The sequence below is a fragment of the Nicotiana tomentosiformis genome, chromosome 7, assembly GCF_000390325.3.
Source record: "Nicotiana tomentosiformis chromosome 7, ASM39032v3, whole genome shotgun sequence".
Lineage (NCBI taxonomy): Eukaryota > Viridiplantae > Streptophyta > Magnoliopsida > Solanales > Solanaceae > Nicotiana > Nicotiana tomentosiformis.
This window is the reverse complement of record NC_090818.1, coordinates 4374076-4395850: the sequence shown is the minus strand read 5'-3', so window position 1 is coordinate 4395850 and position 21775 is coordinate 4374076. Positions and strand designations below refer to the sequence as shown.

The window sequence follows — 21775 nt, the reverse complement described above, 5'->3', positions numbered from 1 at the left end:
AAGCAAAATAATGAGATATAAAAATTATTGGAGTATCTATATTTTAATAGTTAATATACATTGTAAACATCTATTCCTACACTCTAGTTCATTATTCATCTAATGACCAAAATAGTAAAAGTTAGAAGAACTTTGGACTACTTTACTTTTTAAAAACATAGGACCCGTTTGTCCATTTTTTTTTTTTCCTTTTTTCGAAATTATGTTTCAAAAATGTGTTTATTCATGAAATTTTGTAAGTTTTTGGAAACTTTTCGAAAATGAGTTTTTCAAAAATCAAAAAGTGGCTTTGACCACTTTTTCAAAATTTTCAAAAAAACTTAGCTCCCCATTCACAAAACTGTAATATTTTTTCAAGTGAGATGCATGTCCAAATATAATTTCAAATTTCAAATTTCAAATATCATTTTTCAACTTAACTCCAAATACTACTTTTTTTCTTTCAAAAATTACATTTTTTTATGTCCAAACGCGTACTTAGTTCCCATCTTCTCTATATATAGAGGTGTGCAATGAAACTAATCAAAACTCACTTATTCTAATCCATTCTCAACTTCCATCACTTTTTTTCATGCACATTCCTTCGAGGGTATAAATTAGAGGAGAAAATCTTTGATACTCCTTGTTTAAGATTGGTAATATATTAGCTTTATTAATTTTTCTTAAACTAAGAAAGCATATAATATATTGAAATGCAGGATTAGGACATACAATTCTCTTTTTCTCTTTCTTCACAAAGAACTAAATAAAAGCTAGAGCTACGAACAGTAGTCCTTTTTTATTTTTATTATTTTGTTTAATTATTTGAGTTGAGCAGATAAGGAGAGAAAATGTGGAAGCTAAAGATAGCAGAAGGGGAAGGGCCATGGCTAAAGACCACCAACAATTACATTGGAAGACAATATTGGGAATTTGATTCAGAAGCTGGAACTCCTGAAGAAAGAGCTTTAGTTGAGAAAGTGCGTCAAGATTTCAAGAATAACAGATTCCTACAAAAACAAAGTGCTGACTTACTCATGCGTATGCAGGTATTAATTAACTAAAAGAAATTAAATCCATAATTTGATGAATACTCCCTCCATTTCACTTTGTTTCTCGTAGTTTGACTCGACACAATTTTTTTTCTTTAAAAAAAATTAAAACTTTTCGTCTCAAATATGTCATATAACATTTGCGTGGCTATGAAACTTTGAAAAATTGTGATCTTAAATTTATTATAATCAGAGGCGGACCCAGGATCGGTACATGGACTTATGCTAATATTTGACTATTTTTTAAAGATATTTGCAAGTATATATGGAGTTTTTGTCGAAGTTTTCCGGTGCCCATGACCCCTCAACCTATAGTGTAAGTCTGTCTCTGATTGTAACATTTGTATGATTATAAAAATTTATCATTAAGATAGAAATATGTCATTCTTTTTTAGACATTCGCCTTATTTTTTTGGAGTGGTTGTTAGGTCCACATTGTTCATAATTTTAGTGATTTTGCAGCTAAGAAAAGAGAATCCATGTGTACCAATTCCAGCAGCAGTTAAATTAGAAGAATCAGAAAATATAACAGAAGAAGCAGTGAAGACTACACTAAAAAGGTCCATAAGCTACTACTCAACAATTCAAGCAAATGATGGGCACTGGCCGGCTGAATCTGCCGGCCCTTTGTTTTTCCTTCCCCCTCTGGTAATATTTGGATCTTAAAATAGTCGACCATATTCATTATTTATTTTTCTTAGTTGGTATACATAAATTATGTATTGAATATACACGATTATGTATATATTATACATATGTTATACTTCTGTCAGTTATTTTTAATTTAAGCGATTCGATAGACAACTATATAGATTAAGGGTGTGTTTGGTATGAAGGCTTGAAAATATTTTCATAGAAAATGAGTGGTTTTATCACTTATTTTCTCTTGTTTGGTTGGTGAGTGAAAAACTTTTCCGAAAATTATTTTATAGTGTTTGGTTAGAAAGTAGAAAATATTTTTTAGGAAAATAAATTTTTATGCTACTTTCTCCACCCCCTCCCCCTTCCCCCAAGTCCCCATGTTTCTTGTACTCTTCCCCCCTCCCCCTCAAATATCCAACATTTCCAGAACTCTATTTTTTTCAAGAATTTAATTATTCTTCTAAAAATTCGCACAAACCCAAAGAACTAATGTGTTGCTTTACTTTTTTACGCAAAAACAACGTTGAAATTTGTGCTCCATAGCTAAAAGAAAATACTCTTTTTTCTGGTTGAAAAGGAAAGTACTCTTTCTACAACATAAAAATAAAGTACTCATTTTATTGAAATGAAATAAAATACGTTTTCCACATCATGAAAAAAAATACTCTTTTTATTGAAATAAAAAAAAAATATTTTTTACTACATCATTTTGTTAAAATGAAAGAAAAATATTTTTTACTACATCATTTTGTTGAATTGAAAGAAAATACTTTTTACTACATCATTTTGTTAAAATAAAAAGAAAAAAAAATTCTACGTTATGAAAAGAAAGTACTTTTTTTATTGAAATGAAAAAAAATATTTTTACTACATTATTTTGTTTAAATGAAAGAAAATACTTTGTGTACATCATGAAAAGAAAATACTTTTTTATTAAAATTATATGATGAAAAGAAAATGCTCATTTGTTGAAATGAAAAAAAAAGGATCTTTATATAAATAGCCGGTCATATTCATTGTTTACTCTTTCTAACCATATATATTCATTATACATAATTATACACATATAATACATAAATTATGCATACATTATACCTCCACCGATTATTTTTAATTTAAATGGTTGGGTGGGCGGCTATTTGGGGTAATACTTCAAAAAAAAAAGTAATCTATCTATAACATGATAAGAAAGTACTATTAATAACATTTCCATTTAGATAGGGGGTGAGGGTGGGGGTGGGGCGAGAGTGGGGTTGGGGGTATTTGGGGTTGGGGGTTGGGTGGGGGTATGGAATAGGTTGGTGGGGATGAGGAATAGAGTAAGGAAGGTTGAAAAAGAGTTTTGGAAAATGTTTTCTCTTCTCTTAATAGGAAAAATATTTTTCTCCAATTGGAAGAAAATGAGTTCATGAGAAAAATCTTTTCCAATACATTTAAACCAACCAAACATAGGAAAATTGAAAAATATTTTCCGGAAAATCTTTTCTTTCCTACCAAACACACCCTAATTCTTCAAATTTTTTACTTTGTAATTATCAACGTCATTTTCCCTCAATTGGCTATCTTTTTAAGAGACACTGAAGACAGGGTAATTAATGTCAAAGTGGATATACTATAATGTGATGAGTAAGTTTAATTAGTGGCAGTATAAAAAAATATTTTATAGTGTAATTTAACTTATTATAATATGTCGTCTGTCTTATTAATACAGGTCATGGCATTGTATGTCACGGGAGACATGAATGCGGTTTTATCACCAGCTCATCAAATAGAGATTAAACGCTACACTTACAATCACCAGGTCTTTTTATTTACTATGAATTAACACAGTATAAATTATTCAGAAATTGCAGACAGATTGTAGATGTGATAGTTAATGAACTGATTTTTATGTGGACAGAACGAAGATGGAGGGTGGGGATTTCATATAGAAGGACATAGCACTATGTTTGGGACAGTATTTAACTACATAGCACTAAGGTTGCTAGGAGAAGATGGTGAAGACAAAGCATTGGCTAAAGGACGTAAATGGATTCTTGATCATGGTGCTGCTGTTGCTACTCCTTCTTGGGGAAAGTTTTGGCTCGCGGTATGAATAATAATACTCTCTCCGTCCTAATGTATGTAACGGTATTTAACTGGACACAGAGTTTAAGCAGGAGCGAAGCTATATGTGGTCAAGTGTGGTCAACTGAACACCCTTTTGCCCAAAATAATATACTGTGTATAGGGTATAATATTAGTACTTATTATTGATAAAAAAAATAGACTTCGAACGCCCTTGAATAGTCCACTGATAGATTGTGTTCTTATTGATTTTCTGGCTTCACCGCTGAGTTTAAGAAAGAACGAAAGACTTTTGTATATTTGAAATCTCTCGATTTAGAAAAGAACTTATGAATTGTACATTACTAATTTCAGGTGCTAGGAGTATATGAGTGGGATGGTTGCAACCCAATGCCACCAGAATTTTGGCTACTGCCTACATTATTTCCTATTCATCCAGGTTTCTAAATATATCCATAAATATATATATTAAGGAGAAAACTTTAAAGATAATGTAATAAAAATATTCCTCAGAACCAAAAAAATATATATAATATATTTTGTAATGCAGGTAAAATGTTGTGTTATGGTCGTTTGGTGTACATGCCCATGTCGTATTTATATGGAAAGAGATTTGTGGGAACCATCACTAGTTTGGTACGGTCCATAAGAGATGAGATTCATAATCAACCTTACCGTGAAATTGACTGGAATAAAGCAAGGAATACATGTGCTAAGGTCTGTGGATTCTCTTCCCTTTTTTTATTAGTTTAAGTTATAAAAATATTTACGCAATCAGTTTGCTTATAAAATAGTTAATTTTTTTTAATATGAGAATAGGAGGATCTTTACTATCCACATCCACTTATACAAGATACACTTTGGGGATTCCTGCATCACTTTGCCGAGCCAGTTCTAAAGAGATAGCCGTTTACTAAATTAAGAGAAAAGGCTTTGAATCTTGCCATGGAACATATTCACTACGAAGATGAAAATAGCAGATACATTTGCATTGGATGTGTGGAAAAGGTAACTTACAATATAGTTGTAAGAGTTTATACTTCTAATTTTTTTTTACACAATCACACCACCTAAAAGATAACTGATTAATTACCTGAAAAATAAGGCAGACAACCACAGACGGACCTATGTGTAGTGTTGAGACGTCATCGGACCCTGTAAATTTCGGTAAAAAGATTGTATATGTATATGTATATACCTTGAAAATGATTATATAAATAAGGAGTTTATCACTTTTAGCCCATATCAGAAACTATTTACATTCGGTAACCGAAAAAATGTATAAAATTTGTATAATTTTTGTATATTATATATATATATATATATATATATATATATATATATATATATACAAAAAATATATATTTTTTCTATTATTTTGAGAGCGGCTATACAATGTCATTTTTCCTATAAATAACTTGGCACCCTAAATACTAAAAGTCTTTGGGGGCACATGTTGAACAAAATAATGTTGCCCCCGTCACATTAAAATTCTGAGTCCGCCTCTGTAAACAACCTGCTACAATCAGTGGTGAAACCAGAAATTTTAGCAAAGTGTGTTCAAGGTTTAATATGTATTTATAAAAAGTAATTTTTGACCTATATACATAATATAATTTTCTTATAAAAGGTATTCAACTGAACACCCTTCACTCTATTTGGCTACGCTACTGGCTACAATAAGGTAAAACTATACTGATAGAATAAGTGTTCTTTACCTTATCAGCTTATATAAATTAATTCTTATTAGTAAAAATGATAATATAACCATGACATATACATTGCTACAACATTAACACAATAATAAACCAAAAAGTCACTTTGAGATAATTGAAAATATTATTATTCTTTTGGTAGGTACTATGTCTAATTGCTTGTTGGGTGGAAGATCCAAATTCAGAAGCATATAAACGCCACATTGCTCGCTTACCAGATTACTATTGGATATCTGAAGATGGGTTAAAATTTCAGGTTTATTCAATACCTAGCCTTTCTCTTTGTTTTTTTTTTCTTAATTATCATCACATTTTATTAACAAATCATAAAATCCTTATGATTTGCCAAAACTAGTTTGCTAATGATAAGTACAATTTGATTATTCCAGTCCTTTGGTTGTCAAACGTGGGATGCAGTTTTTTCAATCCAAGCAATCTTATCAAGTGATCTAGCTGCAGATTTTGGACCAACCCTCAAGAAAGCAAATGATTTTCTAAAAGCATCACAGGTTCATCATAAAAAACTCAATCTTACTTTTTTTTTTTTTTTAATAACCGTGATGGTAAAGTTGCGGGTTCGAGCCGTGCAAACAGCCTTTTGCAGAAATGCAGGGTAAAACTACGTACAATAGACCCTTGTGGTACAGCCCTTCCTCGAACCCTGCGCATAACGGGCGCTTAGTGCACCGGGCTGCCCTTTTAATGTTAACGTAGGATAAAATGTATCACAATTATTTATCTGAAGATTTGGCACTATATTTTTAGGTAAGAGAGAATCCTTCTGGGGACTTCAGGAAAATGTATAGCCATATCTCTAAAGGTGCTTGGACATTTTCAATGCAAGATCATGGTTGGCAAGTCTCTGATTGCACTTCCGAAGGACTAAAGGTAGTTCTTTCAACAATTTATATTATTTCATCCGCACACAAAAATATGACTTAACACTCAATAAAGTTGGCTTAAAACAGATTCAAAATTTGAATTTTATGAGTTCAGATTCGTAACTCCATCTAATAATTTACTGGGTTCAAAACCTATTATCTATACATATTTAGTGGATTTTTTAACACACATATATGATCTAAGCCGAAAGTTATGGGTTCATATGAACCTATAGCTTGTACATTGGATACGCCCCTGCGGATATGTGTGTTTAAATCTCTGCAAATATGCTAGATCATTTCTTTTATTTGCTTAAGCTTAGTAATTAACAAATTTACATAATTAGTACTTGTGTTGGTGCTATTCTAAAAAAACTATTGGTTTATGATATTCTATGCTTGTTTTGCAGTGTGCACTTTTATTTTCACAAATGCCTACAGAACTAGTTGGGAAAGAGTTCGAAACTGAACGCTTATGTGATGCAGTAAATGTTACTCTGTCTCTACAGGTAAACATTGATTAGTAAAAGGAGAACTTCTTCTAAGAAATAATAATAATAATAATAATAATAATAATAATAATAATAATAATAATAATAATAATAATAATAATAATAATAATAATAATAATAATAAAAATAATAAAAATAATGAGGCGGTATATTGTGCTTCATTACATATAATACTCACAATAGTTTATATCGACTACTATTTTCTTGGTAATAGGACTCTAATATTGGATTTTATAAGTTTAAAGAAAACCTCTTGTAACACGTAGAAGGTCGTTGATGTCAAAAAAATTGTAAAGATGATTTAAATGTTGTCTTCCTTGAAAATATACGCCAGGATTAACCTTAATTATCATAAATTATAATTGTAGAGTGAAAATGGAGGTTTTCCAGCTTGGGAGCCACAACGTGCCTATCGCTTGTTGGAGGTAATAAACTAAATCCTTTTCTTTCTCCAAAATAAACTGATTCCTAGTATTATGATGTACATTTGATAGTATAAAAAATATTAACATATATAAGTTAAAATCCTATTTGGATGAGTTTATAGTTTATGCGTTGACCGTGTAATATATATATACACATAATTAGATAGTTAATAAGGCAATTTGGTTTAAGTATTAATTGATGACCTAATAAAAACGATAACTAGCTAAAATATTTTCACATGTTAAACTATACTATACTGATAGTTTAAATATTTTTATAATGTCCATCTGTATAACTTAAGTCCTATTTAAATTCTCAAACTCACACTCTTCCTACTTGTGCAGTTTGTTTAGTTTTCTAATGCTGTAGATTCTGTTTGTTTGATTTGCTATTGACTTTTTTCTTCTTATGTGCGTATCAGAAATTTAATCCTACGGAATTTTTCGAGGATACTATAATTGAACGAGAGTAAGCTTTACGTCCTACTTTTCTAAAATTCTGATTAATTAGAAAATATTAAATATATCTTCAATTTTGGAACAATTTTTTATAAGATGTTTGTTTATGATTTTAAGGTATGTGGAATGCACTTCATCAGCAATTCAAGCTTTAGCATTGTTTGAAAAGTTACACCCTGGACATAGAAGAAAGGAAATTGAAGCTGCAATTTCAAAAGGTTTACAATACATAGAGAATACACAAAATTCTGATGGGTCGTGGTATAATCTCTAAATCTTCGTGTATTCCAAATTTAAATAATGCGCATTTTGAATTGAGAAAGTGATTCTGAAACATATCTAACTCTATTTGTACTTGTTTTTCTCATACATGCGCATAAGGTTTCCCGAACATTAGGTGGTTTGCCGAACCAGTGAACCCATAGCTAGATCTGCACTCCCCCTCCCACTCGAAAGAAAAGGAAAAAAAAATCTAAACCTTATAAAAATGTACTACTAGTTAAGAATATATCATATTAGGGTAAGTTGTATACATCACACCCTTGGGGTACGACCCTTCCCAAAATGATGTATAAATGTTAGATGTTTTATGTACCAGGTTGCGCCCTTTAATTAATTGCTAGCCTTTTGCTTTAATTTTCTTAAATTGATAAAATTCGCGATTGAAATTACATAATAATATTTACAACCATATATATAAATACAGGACAGGTTGTTGGGGAATTTGCTATACATATGGAACATGGTTTGCAGTAGATGGATTAATAGCTTGTGGAAGAACATATCCAACTTGTCATGCCCTTCAAAAAGGCCTGTAAATTTTTGTTGTCAAAGCAATTGCCAGATGGTGGATGGGGTGAGAGTTATCTTTCAAATTCAAACAAGGTAACAAGATATACCCTTCCTATTCTTCCTTTACAAAATTCGGCGGAGGCAAGATTTGGAGTTTATGATTCTTATATTTCTATTTCTACGTGTTATTTCTTTTGTTGTTTCTTTTGTTTCGGTTATCTTATTATCTTGTTGTCATTACTGCTTTCTTTTTTCATGGCTACTCCACTATTGTATTGCTTTTTCAAAATTGTTGCAAATACGTTTTCCTTGAGCCGAGGGGTTGTCAGAAACAACCTCTCTACCTTCACAAGGTAGGGATAAGGTATGCGTATATACTACCCTTCCCAGATCCCACTTGTGGGATTACACTGGGTATGTTGTTGTTGTTTGTTGAATTGTCACAAGTCACAACAATCTCAAGCTATTAATATTATACAATAAATTGGGTTTACGGTCAAATATTTATATTGTTTTAGTAAATTTCTTAATGCGTATACAGAATCTGGACAAAAATAATTGGGTTCACGTGAACCCGTAAAGTACATGGTAGATCTGCTCCTATCTCTATCTTTCTAGCTATATAAGGTCTAAGATTATTAGGTGTCCAAACAACTGCTTAGGGCAATTGATTACAGGATACAAAAAGAAAATTGAAAGTTGTATTGATTTGTTTCTTTTAATTAACGTTTCTCAATTAATTCCTTTAATTTTGATAATATATCTTTCTTGCAATAGGTTTATACGAACATTAAAGGCGACCAGTCAAATTTGGTACAAACTTCATGGGCGTTGTTATCTCTTATTAACGCTGGACAGGTTTGTATTACAAACTTGTACTTTAAAAAAAGATTATTATGTCTTATTTTCAGTCCCAACTTAAGAAATGATAAAGCTCGCTTCTACATCATAAAGCAAAGTTGTTTAGTGTTTACACCCTCCCTGTCTCATATTATCTGTCATGTTTCTTTTTTACACGTCCCTTGAGAAAATATTAAATATGATAGATTTTGACTGTTTTACCCTTATTTATGTTTTAAGATATAATTTCTCTTCATTTAATATTTAGTCATAATTGAGGTGTTTGTAGTTTCAATGATAATTATTACTACGGGTAAAAAAGGAAAAAAACAATCAATTTTGTCTTGAACTTTCAAAATGACAAACAGTTTGAGATAATTATTTTTAGTAACCACAACTGATAATATGAGACGGAGAAAGTACAAGTTAATTGAAGTTAAATTTTCTTAATATGGGAATAAGTGAATCAGTTCCAAACTATATATGTCGGTTGATATATTTTCTTTTCTTTTTTTCTCCTTCAGGCAGAAATTGATCCAACACCAATACATCGTGGAATAAGATTGTTAATAAATTCACAAATGGAAGATGGTGACTATCCACAACAGGTAAGAAGCTGCCTTATAACAATGTTAACTTTTCTTTCACTATGAATTGTGACTTTTTAGTCATTAAATTGTTTCCTGAAGAAACGCGACGAGTTTGCACAGAGGATATATTATATGCATATGACACCCAGGCGAATTCCACAAAAACGGAAGAGATATATAAGTAAACAAGCCTTAGATCCTAATGGTGCGTTTTAAAGTTGTGTGGGTCTGAGTCCAAAGCATACAATATCACTAGTGGATTGGGTTGTTACATATGATATCAGAGTCACTCTGCGTACAACCTTGAATGATGGTGGGGCAAACTTTAGTGAGGAAGCTGAGTCTCGTACGTGACACCCCAGGTGATGAATCCCACATCGATAAAACACGGGAGAGATGCTGATTATATAAATAAACAAATCATTAAATCCTAGCGACGCGTTTTGAAATCGTACGGGCCTAGGCCCAAGGAAGACATTTACTAGTGGGTTGGGCGGTTAAAATCCAATAATATGATTGTAAATAAAATTCTTTCATTCCAAGATATGAGCATGTATATAGCAATTTTAAATACTGAATGACTAATGTTCTATTTCTTGTGTATTTGCAGGGAATAACTGGGGCATTTATGAAGAACTGCACCTTGAACTATGCATCATACAGAAATATCTTCCCAATATGGGCTCTTGGTGAATATCGCAAACGTTTTCTAATGAAACTGAAGTAGAATCCTTGGACTTCATTTTCATTTAATGAATCTTGAGCCTAGGGTCTATTGATTGGGGTAATATTTGCATACACACTATCCTCTCCAGATACCATTTATGAGATCACACTCGGTATGTTGTTCAGTAGTGGAGCCACATGCTCCCAAGGACCGACACCCCTTCGTCGGAAAATTTCACTATTTAGCTCGGTAATTTTTTTAAAATTATTTATGTATACTATATAATGACACCCTTTGACTTCTTGGTGAGTTTATTTATTTATATTTTGACTCCGCTTAATAAAAATCTTGGCTCCGTCATTGATGTTGTTGAAGCATGTATACTAAGTATATGTAGTTCTACTTATTTTGTGGGAAAGAGGAGGCCAAGCAAGTGGCGTACGTGTTGTAATCCTCCTTTTTCTGATCTAAGTTGTAAACGTATTCGCAACATTCCCAATATAATAGAAAGTTGGAATTGTAGTTGCAAAGAGGAGCGATTTATTCTTAAGCAAACGAAAAGCCAACCGTGCTCACCTCGGCATGGTCGGGCATTTGGTGTTTCCTCGTTGCTTGCCTCTTTCAAAGCCTGTGGTTTCAGCCTCTTGTTCGATCCTCTTATATTTACATGTAATATTGCAATTTTGAGGCTTAAAATATCACTTTTATGTCGATATGAACGAAATCGTAAAGCAAAAAAACTCAGCTCCGATAATATTGCTTTTCTTTTAACATAACCTAATCTTGGTGGACAAAGTTACCCAGTACTTGTTCTTATGGGAGATGTAGCTGTGAACTGCCACCCCCGAACACAACGGTAATAGAAAAAACAAAAAAAAGAGGAACACGAGCAACAAGGACACCAATATTTTGTACTGCAGTAGGTCTGAGTCAATATTAAGCTTGTTACCGTTAATATAATTCAAAACCTGTGCCCTAAACTTTTCTGCAAATCCCAGCCCTTTTTACTCTTTACAATCAATATTTAAACATTTCTTTCTCAATCTAGTTTACTTCTTTCAGGTGTACAAAATTGCTAAGGTAGCTAATACACAACATATCTCACGAATTACATCTTGAGATATGTAACGTTCAACTAACCCAGCAGCAATAGTTGAAGTGGCAGAAATCGGTGGACAAGTTCCTCGTACAGCCAGTACGCAACGTTCTTTCATTACCTAGAATTGCAAGTCCCAAAGAGTTTTGAGAAACTCCTTTTTTTCAAGGAAAGAGTAAAAAAAGGAACCTCAGAAGCACAAAATCTAGGCTACAGACATAGTCATAATCTGACGAGCAAGACCAGGATCTTGTTGTAAGAGCTCCCTAAGGTTATTCTCCACCTCTGCCAGATGCTTTTCCAAATACTCTTTAGAAGTCTGTCCAACAAGCAATATATGTTAACATACTGCCCCTTCACCGACATATTCAGTTAATGTTTCATACAAACAGCAAAAGGAAAACTATAATTATTCATAGCAGTAATTACTAGGAAAACGGATATCAGAAAATAGAGACCTCTTACCCTTGTGAGCACGTAATTTTTGCCCTACGAAAAATAATCCTACAAAATAGTTTTCTAGTTGTCTTTGATTTTTGTAGAATTTCTCTTTATTTGTTTGTTTGCATAGTTAATATCTATAAAGTCATTAAAAATATTTTAATCTTTATTTTTATAGCATTTTAGGTTTGTAATTGCATTTTTAGGGTTTAATCACCTTTTAATTGCATTACTAAAATACAAAATCACAAAGAAAATGCGTTAGTCATTTAGGTCATTGTAGCATTTTAGGTTTAATTAGTTGGACTTTTGGTTAATTTACCTAGTTAGTTAGGGGATTAGTTCAATTGTTGGATCATTTGAAAATGGTTTGTTTTTGCAAAGAAAATTCGGAATTAGGATGTTTTAAATTGGTCAAGGTTAAGTTCAATAACAAAGAAGAAAGGGGCCATTTGTTATCCATTTAACTAGGCCAAGAGCAGCGGCCCAGTCATTCAACAAAATACCCGCCCCAATCCTTATTTAAACCGGCCCAGACCACATCCACAACCAAACAACCCCGTTTTGACTTAAAACGATCTCAACCATTCATCTTCCTTGATCGGACGGCCCGAAACTAGCTCCCGCATCCATGCTTGGGGAAGCAAGCAATGCATATTACATGATATGTGTACTCTTTTTCTTTCACGTGGATTTTTTCCCATAGGATTTTTTCCTAGAAAGGTTTAACGAGGCACATTATCTATGGACATCCAAGGGGGAGGAGTGTTACAAAAATTATAGTGGATGTCCATAACCACCAAAGGAGTAATGATCACTACTCTTCTCCATTATCTCCATAATCTCCCTCATGATCTTCCTCCATGATCTCAAATGTTCAATGACGTATTCATGGTATTCTTTGGTATACCTCTATGTAATACTATAAATAGAGGATGAGAAGGGATATTGTATATGCTTGAAAAATACACTTGAATACATGGAAGAAATAAGAATCTCTCATATCTTTCTCTCTATATCTCTTAGCTTGTTTTTCCTTGCTCTATATTGTTACTTTGAGCTATATTTCATAACACGTTATTAGCACGAGACTCTACCGTCTCAAGAAGCTCTTTGAGAAGACTAATGTATAATTTTTCTCCTCTTTTAATTATGACTGATATTATGAAAAGAAAGTTTGTTGCCCTTGAAATTTCGGGCAAGAACTATGTGACATGGGTGTTGGATGCTGAAATCCATTTAGATGCAATGGGTCTCGGAGACGCCATTAAAGATAGAAATAAAGCATCTACCCAAGACTATGCTAAGGTCTTGGTTTTCTTGCGCCATCACCTTGATGAAGGGTTGAAAATAGAATATCTCACAGTCAAAGATCCACTTGTTTTGTGGAATGGCTTAAAGGAAAGATATGACAACTTAAAGTTGGTCACTCTTCCACAAGCACGATATGATTGGGCTCATCTGAGGCTCCAAGACTTTAAGTCTGTTTCTGAATATAATTCGGCGATGTTCAGAATTACTTCTAAATTGAAACTCTGTGGAGATAGTATCACTGACTATGATATGCTTGAAAAAACGTTCACAATGTTTCAGGCCTCCAATACGGTCTTGCAACAATAGTACCGAGAAAAAGGTTTCAAGAAGTACTCTGAGTTGATTTCTCTTCTCTTGTGGCTGAACGAAACGACGACTTGCTTATGAGAAATCACTAAAATCGACCCACTAGGTCTACACCATTGCCTAAAGTGGATGAGGTATATTCTCATTATGTTAAGCGTGGAAAAGGTCGTGGCCCTATTCGTGGCCGTGGTCGCCAAGGAAGAAATTTTTCTAGTGTTAATCATTCCCCAAAGAAAAATAACTTCCAAAATTTGAAAGGGAAAGATGAGAAGCCAAAAGCAAAGGGTTCAAAAACTGAATGCTATCGTTGCGGTGGAAAAGGGCATTGGGCAAATATTTGTCGCATACCAAAAACATTTGGTTGAGCTTTATCAAGCATCTCTCAAGAATAAAGGCCCTGAAACTAATTTTGTCTATGACAATGAATTTGAGATCACCCATCTGGATGTGGCAGACTTCTTTGAGCACCCTAATGGAAAAATAGACCACTTGATCGGTGATGGATCCGTGGTTAAAGATGATTGAGTAGTTTGATTAATGTTTTTTTTTTTTTGCATATTCGTAGTAACTAGTGAATAAACATCATGTAATCACACTTCTGTACATGAGTCATTAGTATCAATTAGTACTATATATTTTATGGAATGAGGTATGTTATTGTAACAGCCTGAGGTATGTTACTATATTCAATAGTTATATTCTTCTAAATTTCATCAGTTTACATGGACTATTATTTTTTTTATTTGTTCACATTAATTGAATATGAAGAGTAACTTTTGCGAAATTGAAATTATTGACATTTAAATACGAGAATATGGGCCTTTACATAATAATGAACACCTACTCTCAGTAGCAAATGTGCTTCAACTTAACAATTGCCCTAGCTCCACTCTATCCTTTGAATTACCTCAACAGATAATCCACATAACTAATAATACTTACATCAGTGCTTATGGGACAAACCCCGATCATATAATATGGGGATTAACACCCACGGGTAACTTCTCTGTCAGCTCTTGCTATAAAGCTCTCACTAATTCACCTAATAATGCCAACAATCATGGTTGGATTTGGCAATTAAAAATGCTTCCCAAAATCAAACACTTCCTATGGCTAATTAGTCAAAATAGATTGCCTACCAAAGACTACCTGCATAAATTGGGAATCACTTCCTCAAATATGTGCACCATTTGCCAAGTGGAAGAAGAGACTATTACACACATACTACTACGTTGTGTGCATGCAAATCATTGTTGGCAAAATCTAAAACTACTACACCTTACACGATCAATAGACACCCAGGGAACTCCCAACCATATCTGGCTTAAAACACTTGTTAATCAAAAGGGCAATTTCCACACACATGCCATACCTCTAAAACAGCTGATTCCTTTCACATTATGGCATTTGTGGAATACTCGAAACAAAAATTGTTTTGAAAATGTAGTGATCCAGCCTTCAATCAATTCAATTATTCAATTAACTACTGAACATCTTTTTTTAACTAACACAATTACAATGCCTATGTATGTCAAATGGAAACCACCTACAAAGGGGCTCATCACATTAAATACAGATGGGGCATTCCATTGGAACAAATCACGAGCAAGCTTTGGGGGGATATTTAGAAATCACACAGGTGATTGGGTAATGGGATATGCGGGTCATTACCAAGCATCAAATGTCATAGATATAGAACTTATGGCCTTACTACGTGGTTTGCAAATAGCAGTCCATCACAATCTAACCCCGCTGGAAATCCAGATGGATGCCCAACAGGTAATATCCATGTTGAACACACATACCATACAATACTCATCTTTGCTAACTGATTGCAGGTTCCTGATCCGGCAACTGAGTAATCCAATGGTCAGTCACACCTACAGGGAGCAAAATATGGTAGCAGATCGACTAGCACTTTTTGGAATGGAATTATCGGGCAGTAACATCACCTTTTTGGCAGACCCTCCTCCGCTCATCATCAACCTTCTCATGCAAGATAAAAAGGGCCATGCAACACCTAGAATGAGTAGTACAACTGCCATGTATGAACCACTAAACACTTTTTGTAATCTGTGGGACATGCCATCTACAAGCAATGTCTCCCACAGAGACTCCCCATATCACTCAAACCATAGCAATAGTAATACTACTAGTCATAGTGTAGCAATGCACAATAGTGCAGTTAATGTTATTCCTAGCACTTCTTCTAATGCTGCCCAAGAGCAGCCGCTCCCTGTAACATCCTTTTAATATTATAATATAAGCTAGTCTTTAAAAATCAAAAAAAAAAGGTAATAACTTATTTCTACCAAAAGATCAAAATGATATACATATCTGATGCAGGTACTTACCATATAATATTGCTATCTATCATTAATTATTTATGCAATTATACTTTGTTTGTTAGATTTAATAATCTTTGCTATTTGGAGTATTTCTTTTCACAGATTGTTAGAAGGTCTGCAAAGTGTTCTTGGAAGATGTGTTTTCTCAACAATCTTATGTTGTGAGTCCCAATTCATAATGATAAGAGTTGGATTTGAGTCCCAATACATTATGGCCTAACATGCCTTTATATAGGTAAGGCATTGGGTTTGAGTCCCAATGTACCATATTGATGATATAATGATGACTAAAGAAAAATAATGTATTTTTCATGAAAAAGCATGAACCTTGTCCCACTTGATTTGCTCCATTCTTGAAGTAAACGTGGTAGCGGTGCATAATAAGTCTAAATGAAGATAAGTGGTTGACCAATGAACGTGGGGGTGCCAAACAACAAAATAATAATAGTCATCATTATGGTAATTATAAAAAGGAGAAGAGTGGGTTGCTCTAGTGGTGAGCACCCTCCACTTCCAACCAAGAGGTTGTGAGTTCGAGTCACCCCAAGAGCATGGTGGGGAGTTCTTGGAGGGAGGGAGCCGAGGGTCTATCGGAAACAGCCTCTCTACCTCAGGGTAGGGGTAAGGTCTGCATACACACTACCCTCCCCAGACCCCACTAGTGGGATTATACTGGGTTATTGTTGTTGTTGTAAAAAGGAGAACAACAAGAGTTCTCAAAATATTCTTTCAAAATGTGAATGTGATGTTTACCATCAATGTGGTATGAAAATAATAAAGCACGCCCATATGATTATAGCCCAATTGAAAATGTGACTTGTGATAAGCATTGTAAATGCAAACTCATTCCTGAAAGTGAATGTGAAATATATATGTGATAAAGGTTATGCATAATAATGTACTTATGCATGGTTGGATAAATACTACAACTCACATAGGGAGGTTTGAGACAAAGAAAGATAATGAATATTATTGTGTAGTTACATGGATATGTCATTGGTCGCGTACTTGCGGTATCTCAAAAAAAAAATATTTTGTCATGCCTTATAAAAAGTTATTAAAGGCAAAATTAAAGCAAGAAATTATTTTGCTTATGATGATTATGACCATGCCGATTATTATAATATGATTTTCTCTGTGAAAGAGATATTCACTATATAGATGGTGTGACAAAAGATCTTGTAATACAAAAGCAGTTAAGAGCTCTGGAAGAACTAATTTGTTACTACCCGGATGAATGAAATTGTTCATGACATTGATATTGTAGTAAGTCTCAAAAGAAACTTTTTGAGTTTCAAATTTATTATCCAAAGTGGTTGGCATATTGAAACTATAAATGAAAGGAAGATTGAATATCTTTATATTACTATAATCAAACCGGGTAAATATGAAAGGTTACCCGACTTTTCTTCTTTTTGTACTACACAAGTATAAGCATGATTATGCAATCACGTGCCACAAGTAAACTAGAGGTTTAGTGAAACAAATATTAGTTGGCATGACCGATTGGCCATCCCGGTACAATTACGATGCGAAAAATTACTCATTCGTAGTGTCATCTTGATCATTTATTTTTCTTTTTCTAGGATTTCGATCCTCAGAACCCATGGTCTGCCACGCTTTAGGCGTGCTTTTGACTCATTAGCTATGACACTAGAAGATTGTCCAACAGGGACATCAATACGGATTGGAACATTCTGTGTAGGGATATGTGATTTCGTTATCCTTTTCAGATCCGTAAATGCGTCTGGCATTTGATTTGCTATTTTCTGCAAATGAATAATCTTTTGCGTCTCTTTTTCACAAATAGAGGCACGTGGATCAAGATGAGACAATGATTGTGGGGGAAATTATGGAGATATAATGGAGATAATGGGGGAGATTATGGAGATAATGGAGATCATTACTCCTTTGGTGGAGGAAGATCATGGGGGAGATAATGGAGAAGAGTAGTGATCATTACTCCTTTAAAATGTTTTTCTTGTGCTCCTTTAATTTCTTCTTGCTTTTCTTTTATAACTAAACAGAGCTTTTATTTTATACACTAAATAGAGCAGAATGAATGTTGAGGATTCATATAGCAAACTCAAACTAGCTTGAAATCTGTGTAGCTGTTGTTGTGGTTTTGATATACCAACTATAGTTAGGTAAAGGTGGCAACTAAAGTCCGTTCAACAGCACGGCAGCATTTATTTCTACCAACGGTCAATATGCTAAACATTGAGACTGAAATCAGCGAATAGTAGTTAAATGAAAAGTAAGGAAAATGGCAAGCTACAAAAAAAACAGGAAGTTGCCATCTGCAGAGCTAAAGGAAGAAATTGATGTCCAGTAATGAGGTTTAAGCTATAGAGTGGACCTTTTCTGTTTCCATTTTTCCCCAAATGATTTAGCTCAGACTTATTATTGGTGGATGCTTTCAGAGCAAAGTCCTCTTTGGTAAAGTAAGTGAATGATTGAACTCTTAAACACCATAGAACACTTTTTTATTTGATGAGTTCACAGCAAAATTTCAAAACTTATGTAACTAATAATTTCAGAACAAAGCATTAATATTAGGCCTAAGGTCAAAGTTGAGACTTGAAACTACATTACTTTATCAGCTTGAGACATCTCTATTTAATTACCATAATAATTCTGTGACTCAAAAATAAACTATTAACTATGAAGAAGTCAGGCCTGGTATGACAATGAGCAACAATATTCTATAATGAGAAAGGAATTTGAGAATTCACCTGCAAAGATGCAATTGCGGTTTCACTATTCTTGAGTTTTTGCTCTTGCTCATCCATTAACACAGTCTTTGGCTCTAAGATAAACCTGAAAATAAAAGATTGTTCAAAGTGAGATAAATATAAAAGCAGCACAGAAATTTGAGAAATCCAGAATAATAATATATATGATCCACATCCCCTTGTCCTTTTTCAGATAACAGCAGGACATGATAGACTTCAGTTCAAAACTTACGTTCTTCCTGCAACAAAAAGACAATGGAACACGACAAAGTTAGAACTCTGGTCAAAATTATTTAAGTGAAATCAAAAAATTAACAAATCATCCAATCAATCAATCAGCTTTTTTCTCAATTCCGAAATGGTTTGGTGTCAACTACATGAAAACTCATATATTTAGTCCACTGTATCCGAGGCTACATAATTCCAACACTAAATAATTGTTCTTTCAGGTATTCATCGAAACTGTGTCTTTTCAGGCAAATGTGAATTCTTTAAAACTAGAGGTTTTCTAAATCTCACACTTTTCCCTACACCTGATATCTAACCTGGCCAGAAAGACTTGTGCCAAATACTGAACCTAATGTAATTTAACAAACAAATCTTAATCCCTGCTAGTTGGTATCATATTTATGGATCTTTTACTTCCATTGTGTTTAGTTCTTAGAAAAATCTGCATTAATTTTACAAATTGTATGCCTTTTGAAGCAACTTCCCTCCATTTAATTTTTATGCCACGTCCCTTGTAAGCACATTCAATCATCATAGTCACATCTACGGACCAATGCATTTGGAAGTATATAAGACACAGGCCAAACCATCTTAAATTACCTCTCATTTTGACCTCTATGCTACTTGCTTCGATATGATAATTTCTGGTCTTGTTCAATATTGTATGACCACAGATGCATCTTAATAGACGAATACCGACAACACAGATTTTGCAAAATGTTGGGTCTTAAAGTACCCATATCCACTTTAATAAAACATTGTACAACTGTTCTATAAAACTTCTTTTGTTTTTTCACTTTGTTAGGCTTTTTTCTGATCTCCATTAACCACAAGAACATTGCGATGTGATTTCTTAGAGAAACCAGTTCTTCTAAGTATTAATTTACCATTGATTCCTTTATTTGAATGGAAACTAATAGTTTGCCACTGATTAGATTAATGCGCTTGACCTGCGACGAAAGGAGAAGCTACAAAAGAAAATGAAATACACCAACCATTGTGAACCCCTTCATTTGTTTCAGTTATTTGGTTGGTGTAAAAAGTGAGAATAGAATAGAAAGAACAAAATATTCAGACTATCCGATGAAGCCATCAAAACTAGCTTTGACTAGACAACCAATTCAAACCAACTTTATCTTTCTTTTTAGAGCATACCTATGGCTTTGTAGGTATTAGTATCATCAGAGAGCTGCTTGAGTTCCTCCAATGTCAAAAAAGCACGCTTCTTTTCCGTTTCTTTAGTTCGCATCTGCGTTTGAACCTACAACGCCAAAACAACTCTTATTCACCTTAGATCACAATATATAAATATCTCAATCAACTAGTTCAATTGTGCCCAATCTTAAGCACTTCTTTTCCCATTTATTTTTATTTAGGATACAAAATCCAAAGGATCAGAAAACCAGAAATTATTCAATTTCTCCTCTAAGCACAATAAAAATTGTTTCTTTTTTATTTAAATCGATCTCGTAGAGAAAAATTACTAATAAGTTTTCCTTACCTGCTTCAATTTCCCGGTAGTCTCAATCATGCGACCTTGAATTTCAATGAAAGCCTGTTGAAGGAAACAAATGGCAATTAATCCGAACTATAGTAAGTAAAAATCCGAACAAAAAAAAAAGATGCATAATTTTGGAAGGGAAAAGCTAATGATATCTTACGGCTCTATTTGCTTCGTCGGCCATTTTTCACCTTCAATTCCGAGTGCTGATACAGAAGCTGAAGCCCTAGTATATGATTCTACTTTCTGAAGCTGAGTGAGATTTGCCAACAAGAGGAGACTAACAGTGAAAAGTTTGTTGTTGCTGTTACTTTGAGTTGATAATTCTGGCCCAATTCTTGTTTTGGGCCTTGATTTGTGGAAATTGCGGCGACTTTATTTGGGCCTCTCTACGACAAACTCATTCTAATATGGGAAGGGTAGTGCGTAGAAATGACACCAGTAGCCGCTCTAAAAGGACTGTTATTTAGGAATTAGTCAGTGCGTCCTGAATTTCAGTTTTTTTGTTTAATTTTTCAGGACAAAAATATTTTGAATTGACCTGAAGTTAAGATTTTTAGTTTAAAATTTCAGGACAAAATAAATACTTGTTAATTTCTAAATAGTATCCATGAAAATAGCTATATGTGCACTTGCCCCCAGGTAGTGTGAGCGCAATGTTGAAGGTAAATTGGTTGTTTCCGATAGATCCCCGGCTGAAGAAAACAAAAAGTAGTAGCAACAAGCAGTTACTATTTGGGCCTCTCTATTTGTGAGAAATATTTGTGATTATCTTATCAAGTAATGTTACACAATTAATAAAAAAATTAAGGGATCTTTACACAAATACCCGGCTGGATTCATTCTCTATTTTTCTTAACCGATATAAATAGATCATATAATGACTATGCACTAGTTAAATATATATTGTACACAAATTATACATATATTATAATTCATCGACTATTTTTAGTTTAAGCAGATGGGTATGCGACTATTCAGGTTAATTCTTCAAAAAGAGGGTAATCCGTTTGAATGAAGCAATCATTTTCTACTTAAAAATAGATATTTTATTATATTGGTGATGGTGACCATTTGCTAATGGAATTAAAATACCTTTAATAAATTGATAAATGTAGCAAATTTATGAGGAAGTATTATATGTTGGTATAATATATTACCGTGCAATAGATAATTAATAGGTAT

General features: G+C 33.4%; 1 protein-coding gene, 1 long non-coding RNA gene and 1 pseudogene across 2 annotated transcripts; 1 reads left to right on the top strand and 2 right to left on the bottom strand.

The window, feature by feature from the left end:
* Positions 1-537: 537 nt before the first annotated feature.
* LOC104114662 (lupeol synthase-like) lies at positions 538-10907 on the top strand (annotated as a pseudogene).
* A 602-nt stretch (positions 10908-11509) lies between these two features.
* Positions 11510-20904, bottom strand: LOC104114660 (prefoldin subunit 1). Its single transcript, XM_009625153.4, has 6 exons — positions 20751-20904; positions 20591-20644; positions 20245-20350; positions 19094-19100; positions 18862-18946; positions 11510-12036 (listed from the first exon to the last, which is right to left on the bottom strand). Exons 1-6 carry the CDS (start codon positions 20772-20774, stop codon positions 11923-11925), a joined length of 390 nt encoding a protein of 129 aa, XP_009623448.1. The 5' UTR covers positions 20775-20904; the 3' UTR covers positions 11510-11922.
* On the bottom strand, positions 14487-18855 carry LOC117281081 (uncharacterized). Its single transcript, XR_004511679.2, has 2 exons — positions 15731-18855; positions 14487-15658 (listed from the first exon to the last, which is right to left on the bottom strand). It is a non-coding gene; the product is annotated as an uncharacterized lncRNA (long non-coding RNA).
* Positions 20905-21775: the final 871 nt, after the last annotated feature.